Genomic DNA, 8,575 nt, shown 5'->3' on the forward strand with positions numbered 1-8,575 from the left:
TCTCTCTCTCTCTCTCTTCCCTTAAGCTCTTATTTCTTTTGTTGTCTTTTGCCTGCCATGAACTGTTGCCTCTCTGCCATTTGCCACCCTGCCTTGGAGCCAGCTGATTATGGACTGAAATTTCTATAAACTGTGAGCTAAATAAACCTTCCTTCTTTAACTTTGGGTATCAGATGTTTTGTCTCAGCAGTGAGAAAAGTAAGACAACTTGTTTGCTATAACATCCTATTAACTGAACCTGCCTCCTTCTATCTCTGAATCTCTTCCCATAATCTATTCTCAAAGCAGTAATCAGAATCCTTTTTTAAAAAGCCATATCATGGGCTGGGTGTGGTGGTGCATGCCTGTAATTCCAGCACTCAGGAGGCTGAGGCAGGAGTGTCATTTTCAGTTCGAGACCACCCTGGGCTACAAAGTGAACTCAAGGTCAGCTTGAACTGCATAGTGAGAACTTGTTTCAAAAAGACAAAAAAAAAAAGCAAGGGATATAGCTCAGCAGCACAGCACCTGCCTGGCAAGTGTGAGGTCGTGAGTTCTATTCCCAGTACCAAAGACCAAAAAAAAAAAAATTAAAAAAAAAAGCGATATCATGTTGTAAAGAATAGTCAGTGTAGCTAGTTTATAATTTAGGTAGCTAGGTAGAGTCTGAGACAGAGTTGGGTTATCAGCCGTATTAATGGGAATTGAAATAAAAATACACAATGAAGTAGGACTTTGGACTAAGTGTGAACTTCCTCAGGCAACATGGAATCCACCCCCTTCCCTACCAAAGGAGATCCAACCACTTGCTACTAAGCTCTTGAAAGTTGTTTTTGTTTTTATTTTTTATTTTTTGGTTTTTTGTTTGTTTGTTTGTTTCATCTTTTTGAGAAAGGCTTTTACTATGCAGTTCAGGCTGGCTTTGAACTCACTATGTAGCCCAGGCTGTCTGGCAGAGCTCCTCCTGCCTAAACCTTCTGAGTTCTAGGATTATAGATGTGCACCACCATGCCAGACCAGCTCCTGAGTTTTGAGAAATTTAAAATACAATGAATTTCCCTGAGCAACATGAAATACACCTTACTCCCTACTAAACTGAGGAATTTATAACACAAAATACTCTAACCAGCTTCTCCCTAAAATCCCAGTTTCTTTTTTTTTTTTTTTTTTTTTTGTGACAGGGTTTTGCTGCATAACTCAGGCTCCTCCTGAACTAACTATATAGCCCAGGCTAGCCTCAGACTTGCAGCAATCCTCCTACTTCAGCCTCCAGAGTGCTGGAATTACAGATGTGTGCCACCACACCAGGTTTAAAATCCCAGTTTCCTTTGAATCCTGCATGTTAAGCAGCTGGATTAGACAGCCTGAGTTTCAGTCAGTCATTTTAAATCCACAGAGCCACGTGTGATCGGTGGTCATTCAACAATCAAGCAATTCTTGTGCTCTGCTTATCTATAATTACTCTGGCTCCAGGGTCCATGTGGCCACCTACTAGGGACACCTTCTGGACATCCTGGAGTTATTATTTCCAATAAAATTTTCCTGATTTGCAACTTTATTCCTCAATGTTGTGAGACCGTGAGCCCAGTACATACATATAGCAACAATGTCACTTCTCTGCCCCTAGTCTAGTTTAACACTGTAAGGCTCCAACCAGACCTGACTCTCCCAGCCCCCAGACTGCCTGCCAGAAGAAGGACTACTCTCTGCAAGAAATTGAGCTCAGCACCCAAGGCTGTCATAGGCAAACACAGAAAAGGAGATAAGATAGGACAAGAAATTTTGCAGGTTCCGGGACATTTGGAGACACCCAAGAATTTACACCAAACACTTCAAGGACTCTACCACTGAGAGGCAAGACTGCCAGAGAACTTTGACCACAGAAGTTTATTGGGATCTTCCCACCTAATGTCCTCTGCCTTCTCTCCATCCCTATAAAGGAGACAAGCTTCTCTTTGTTTGGGACAGATGGCCTTAGTCTTATGGTCTTAATCTGTTCTCTGCTTGCATCTAGGCACAATAAATTCCAGGTCTTGTTGTCTCTCTGCTGATTGCCCCCGTGTCCTGTGTTACATATGTTATAAGCACAAATCAAATTGATAGCCTCCTTCTACTCAGAGTGAAAACCAAAGTCATTACAACAACCCAGAAAACTCTGTGGAGACTGGCCCTGTTTCCTTTCTGAATTCAACCTCTAATTCCCTCTCTCTTTTGGATCTACTTCAAATAGTAACTTCCTTGCTGTTCAAGTGCGTCCAACTGTCCCACCTCTGGACTTTTGTAAATGATGTTCACCGCATCTGAAGGACAGGACCCTGGAATCTCCACTGAACTTACTGTCTCCTCCTTCATGGATTTTTTGCCAAAGATAATCCCCTCAATGAGGACTGCTCTGATTATTTAAGTTGCAATTACACCTTCCTTCCCACAACAAGCAGTTCCTTTACCTGCTTTCTCCCCTTTGGCTTTTAATGATCATATAATTTGCCTCCTGTATCTGATTGTCCTCTTCTCCCTGAAAAACAAGTTCCATGAGGGCAGTGTCATTTGCCTCAGTAGACTTCTCAGTACATAGAGCAAGGACCAACACAGAGGAAGCCTTCAATAAACATATGGTTAATGGCTGGATAAATGTAACTCTCCTCTTTTTTGCAAAAACCCATAAGCCTCCTTGTTTACAGCAAGATCTCCTTTGAACAGTAGTTTGGCATTGGCAGAAGGGCAAGAGGCAATGCTCGTCATCAGAGAGACATGAAGAAAGACAGCGAGAGGAATCAAATGACAGAAATGAGATTGAAAATTCAGAGGGAACCAGGGCAAGAAGTGGCTTGGAGAAACTTCCCACTACCAGCATCAAAGATAGGGTCAGGGTGCTGAGACAAGGGGCTGAGCCATTTGTACATAAGTTTTAATGGGAAGGGGACCCATAAATTTGATACTTAATTTGTAAGTGGGAACACAGCCATCTTTCATGCTGCTGTGGAAGATAAGTGGACAAGTAGAGGGTGGAATTGAGGAAAACAATTAGGAAGCTTTCACAGTAGTTGTTCAGGTAAGTCATGATAAAGCCCTGATGAGTACAATGGCAATAGGAATGATGCAGAAGGGAAGAATTTGAAACATCTCAGGTGTAGAATCAACAGGATTGATGTGTGATTGGAAGAAAGATATGGCTGGCATACTTCTAAAGTTTCTAGCATGAGTAATGAAGTGAACTACGATGCAGTTAGCAGAGTTAACAGAGTAAAAGGACCAGGTTTTGCTGGGCTAAGTGGTGATTTCTACTTGGATAGTGTCTTGGTTACTTTTTTCTCACTGCTGGGACAAAATACCTGACACCCAAAATTAAAGAAGGAAAGGTTTATTTCGCTCACAGTTTTGTGGAAGTTTCAGTCCATACTTGGCAGATTATAAGGCAGAGTGGCACATGGCAAAGAGCTACAGCTCAGGGTGGCAGAACACAGCTAAGCAACAACCACACACCAGGGCAGAATGGGGGAGGAATGCCCCAAGCACTCTTTTCCTCTCCCTTACATATGCAAACTATCCACTCCTGGGCGGGTGCAGCTCTCACACCCATATTCAAACTCTAATAGCCTGCCCCATGGCCGCAGGAGGCTTTGGAGGGACACACAGACATAAACCATAACAGACAGTCAGTGGAGATATCAGAAGAAAGCTGGAAATAGGGGCTGGGGATTTAGCTCAGCGGCAAAAGTGCCTGCCTGGCAAGTGCAAGGTCGTGAGTTCGGTTCCCAGTACCGGAGAAAAACAAAAACAAAAAAAAAAGAAAGCTGGAAATAAACATGTGCTCAGTATTTTGGGATTAAGCTATAAGCATGAGATTCTCCAGAAATCACAAAAAGAAGAAAAGAAGCTGAGAATGGAGATGTGATCAGGTAGCCTGCTTCTAAAAGTGGCTCATCAATTAAATGTTACCAGGTTCTGGGTTGCTCACCTCTCCTTCTTGACAGATCCCAGGTTGTTGTATGGAATAAAGAATTAGACGAGACAAGCCAAAAACAGTGCCAAAGGTTTAACTGAGAAGTGAGGGGTGAAGGAGTATGGGGGAAACCAGTTTTGCAGAGTAAACTTGTGCAGAACAAGAGAAAAAGAAGAAAAAAGCAGAAATAAAAGTACATGTTGCATCTGGGAAACAGTGTGGGCTGCTATCAGAAGTCACAACAGCAAGCTCTTCTTGGCATCTGTGTCCCTCATACCATCCAAAGCTCATGGAAACGTGACAGAACTTCTACACAGGGGTCCTGAGGGGTGGTGCTGAGATCCCATGCTGACATAGGGAAATGCTAGGTATCAAATATGGCAACTTGTCCCTGAAATTTGAAGAATGAATTCTAAGGAACAACAGAGGTTAAGATTAGGAAAATTTATTGGAGAAAAGGAATGGGGAATAGGAATAGCTCCTGAGAGACAGGAGCAGTTCCAAATGGGTTGCCAAAGAGCCTACCTCTCAAAGGAAGTTTTAAAGAGCAAAATCATGAGGCAGGTACAATGTGGGTCAAAATTATGATCAACCAATAAGATTGCAAGTATAGTTGTGTAAGTAATATTGATCTAATGGTAGCAAGGGTACATGGGTGGTATCAATAACCTTGCTTAATAATCTATTGTCTTAGTCTTAGTCCTTAGTCTTTAGTCTTAGTCTTCGCAGTTTTATTTTATTTTATTTTATTTTATTTTTTGTCTTTTTGAGACTGGGTCTCACTGTGTTGTTCAGGCTGGCTTTGAGCTCACTTTGTAGCCCAGGCTGGCCTTGAACTTGCAAAGATCCTCCTGCCTCAGCCTCCCAAGTGCTGGAATTACAGGCACGCACCACCACGCCCAGCTGTAGTTTTGGCAGTTTTAGTTTTAGTCTTAGTGGTTTTAGTCTTAGTCTTAGGAAGTGGGAGAGGATGCCCCATTCAGTGAGGAAGTGGGAAATCTCAAAGGGTGATACTGATATTCCCAAGCCTTCATTCATCCCTTAGGGAAGTATGTAAAACTAGCCATTGTGACTTTAACCTTCAGATACTCATCTAGCCACAGTCCTGATGCATCTCATCTTTTGCACTGACTCCCTTGAAGGCCCACCCCTGAGTGCCTACTATATTTCTACCTAACCTAGATGTCTATAAAACTGAGGACAGGTCTAGGCCACCCTAGCTTGAGTTCTCATGAGAAGTCCATGTGCAGGGTTTTGGAGAACTGATCTGCACATGTGTTCTGGGATTTCTTTTTTAAACAGGGTATCAGGCTACAAAATGAGCTCAAGGCAAGCCTGAACTGCATAGCCAGATGCTGACTCAAAAAGACGAAAAAAAAAAAAAATACAAAAGGCAGGATTTCACTATGCAGTTCAGGATGGTCTTAAACTCACTTTGTAACCCAGGTTAGCCTCAAACTTGCAATGGTCCTCCTGCTTCAGCCTCCCAAGTACCTGCTGGGATTATAGACATGCCCCACCACACCTGCCTGGCATGGGATTTTGTAATTAACAGGTCACATCTACTTCCCCAGCCAGTTTTGCCACACCCTAATCTCCTATCTCAGATTTATGGTGGCCAGGAACATTTGAGAACTGGATAGATGGAGAAAAGTCAAAAAGAAATCAGAAGGGAAAAGCTACACAAGTTGAGTTTCCCTTATCCAAAATGTTTGGGGTCAGAAGTGTTTCACATTTTTTATTTTTTTTCTGGACATCTGCATACACATGATGAGATATATTGGTTTCATAAACACTTTTATATGTAGCCTGAATTTTACACAGTATTTTCAGTGTGTCTGCATTCTGACTGCAACCCATCACATGAGTTCAAGTGTGACACTTTCCACCTGCTTCTTCACATCAGCACTTAGTGTAAAGTGCCGCTGAATGCAGCGGGGAGGAAGTGGGGACAGCAGCCAGACCTGGGTCTAGGACTCCTGGACACCTTTCCTTTCCCCTAACATCTGCTTAGAAGAGACCTGGCTAAAATCAGTAAAGACAACTTAAAACCACACAACAGTTGAAGATGTTTCATAAGGGGTGAGGGATATAGATCAGTGGGCAGGTTCCTGTGAGGCAAATAGCCTCTGTCCAAGACTTCTCTGCACATTTCTTCATCTACATTTTACCTCCATAAAATTTGCCCTATCCACATGGTGCTTGCGCTATTACTTACTTTTCCCTCTAAATTGCATCTTTAAATTTTTTAAATATGAAACTTCATTACCATAACTGAAACACAGGTACCACTTTTCATAAATATTAGGCTGTTGCTTCCTAAAGTGTTTGAGTGGAAGTTCATTCTTTGTTAGAAAAAAGAAGAGAGGGGCTAAAGGCATGCTCAAGGTGGTGGAAGTAAATCAAGAAGTGAATGTCAGTACTGAGAAATACTTTGTAAGATGCTAGCAGACGCAGCAACTGGATTTGATCAATCAATTACACTGATAGCAGAATGCAGTGGCGAACAGGAACACCAAAAACGTCACCCAGGATTTGAAGGCAGATTTATTTTATGTCAACAGGCACTGATCAGGATGATTCCCAAGATATCAGGCCCTGATCCTTCCTTGGCAGTTTTGGGCCTACATAGGATAAGCAAGCAGGAAGTATAGAAGCAGAGTAATTGGTGGTTATTGACTGGTTCTTACAATATACATCACAGTGACCAGCTGTTTCTAGGAGACTGTATAACAGGAACTGTTACCTTGGCAACTACCAAAAACAAACCAATTTGCTGTTGTTGTTGTTTTTTCAGATAGAGTCTTGCTATGTAGTCCAGACTGTCCTCAAACTCAAGGTAATCCTCCTGCCTCAGCCTCCCAAGGGCTGAGATTACAAGCAGGTGCCACTACACCTGTCTGAAACCAAATTGTTATTATCTAAGCAGCAAATAATAGTGAGAACATGAGGAGAGTAAAGTAAAACTGTTCTAAAGTGGTGAAATAGCTTGAGAGGAACTTTCATTGTTCACCATAGTCCTAGCCTAAAGCTTTGTATCCAATAGGCACTCAGTATCTATTAATATTTCCACGTATAGATCAACTGTTCATTGTTGTTACTTCCTTCTTACCTTCTTGCTGACCACACATACCCAAGTTATAGATCATAGAGGGAAAGAAACTAAATGGTTCCTCAAGAGCAAAATACCATAATACAAAAAAGAACCTTAGCCATCTTTCTTTATAAAAAGATTAGACATCAAGATGCCGCAATTAATTGCTATTGGGGTTAAATTCATGATATAGAAAACTTGAAAATTACTGAAACAATACATGATTACATTACATTATTTAAAATACAGGCTACTATATTACATGTGATCTGAGGTCAGGGACGCCAAAACATGTAATTGTAAAGGCAACACACATGTGCAAGCACAAAATAAGTCTAAATATGAGAAAAAATTTTACTGAAATGATTAACAGATCTATGAATCGTAGAATTCAACTTACTCTTCCCAATTTCCTACAACTAAGGCGGTTTAAAGTCTCCGTAAAGTCACAGGAATTTGTATCTAAATACTTTAGAGCAATTTAAACCCCTCCTCTTTGGCCTAGTTGACTCTGAAAGAAGAACCACCATCATAGTAATTCTCCAGACTGGAAGCAGTCAGCAGGTTTCTTTATCCCAAGGACTCTCCTACTCATTTTACTGGTAATTTCCTTGGGTTCTCCGACTTTTGGATTCTAAAGTTGCGTTCTAAGAAGCCACTTAGAAGATGGAATCAAAAGTGCAAAGTTTAAGTGACTGTAGTACCCTATACACTGAATGGGAAAAGATTGCTGGCTTCTCTGCTTTGAGTTAGTGTGCATTTCTGTCCCTCACTGTTGGCTCTTTTTTTGAGACACTGTCTCCCTATGTAGGTCAGGCTGGCCTTGAACTCGCGGTGATCCTTCTGCCTCAGCCTCCTGATAGCAAGACTACAGGTGTGTGCCACCATGCCCAGTGCATTTCTCTCTTTAAATAGAATTTCGTGAAATTAAAATGGAGAGGGAGCTCAGGGTCACTATTACTGGAACTGCCACATCAAAGATCTATGGGAGGCTCTGTAGGTTTCAAGCTACGCCCTACCGAAACAAACTGGCTCTGAGGGGGCGGGCCCGGGCGTCTGCATTTCGGCAGCTTCCCAGGTGATTCAAATACGTAGGGTTGCGAACCTCAGACTCTTCCAAGGCCTCGCGTCCTCGGATCCACTTCTCGACTCTGGCCTCGTCCCGCCGACTCTCCCGGCCGGGCAACTACAGGGACCGAGGAACGAGCTCCGCGAACGCAAGGAACGCCGGCCTCCCCCGCCCGCGGCGCCCGCCCGGTTACATAACGGGCCGCGAGCCGCGCTCTCGCGAGGTTTCCGCCGCCCCCTCCTCGCTCCACGTCAGAAGGAACCGGGCGGAGCGGCCAACATGGCGGAACGCAGGCGGCACAAGAAGCGGATCCAGGTAGCAAAGGCGAGCTCTGGGGTAGGGCGCTTCGGCGCGCTCGGAAGTGGAAGAAAGGGGAAAAGCATCGAAAAAGGACAAGCAGGGGAGAGGCGGGGAGGGCTTCCGCGAGGAGGCCGCTGGCGGCGGGCTGCGTCGCTGCGCGGGGCCTGAGGGGGGGCGGCGGCGGCGGCGG

At 43.5% G+C, this 8,575-nt stretch overlaps 2 protein-coding genes across 7 annotated transcripts in view; one reads left to right on the forward strand and one right to left on the reverse strand.

Moving 5' to 3' along the window:
- The window catches only part of LOC102018607 (probable ATP-dependent RNA helicase DDX5), a 49,316-nt gene extending 41,110 nt beyond the window's left edge, over positions 1-8,206 (reverse strand). For all 6 annotated transcript variants that reach the window (XR_001233771.1, XR_001233772.1, XR_001233770.1 and 3 more), the window contains exon 1: positions 8,122-8,206. The gene's annotated coding sequence lies outside the window, so the exon portion shown is untranslated. The remainder of the gene's footprint in view (positions 1-8,121) is intronic.
- An 86-nt stretch (positions 8,207-8,292) lies between these two features.
- Sec62 (SEC62 homolog, preprotein translocation factor) overlaps positions 8,293-8,575 on the forward strand; it is a 27,563-nt gene continuing 27,280 nt past the window's right edge. Inside the window, exon 1 of the mRNA XM_005382962.2 lies at positions 8,293-8,400. Coding sequence (XP_005383019.1) covers positions 8,365-8,400 — 36 coding nt within the window. The 5' untranslated portion in view covers positions 8,293-8,364. The remainder of the gene's footprint in view (positions 8,401-8,575) is intronic.

This window comes from Chinchilla lanigera, unplaced genomic scaffold (assembly GCF_000276665.1).
Source record: "Chinchilla lanigera isolate Chin_1 unplaced genomic scaffold, ChiLan1.0 scaffold00019, whole genome shotgun sequence".
NCBI classification, from domain to species: domain Eukaryota; kingdom Metazoa; phylum Chordata; class Mammalia; order Rodentia; family Chinchillidae; genus Chinchilla; species Chinchilla lanigera.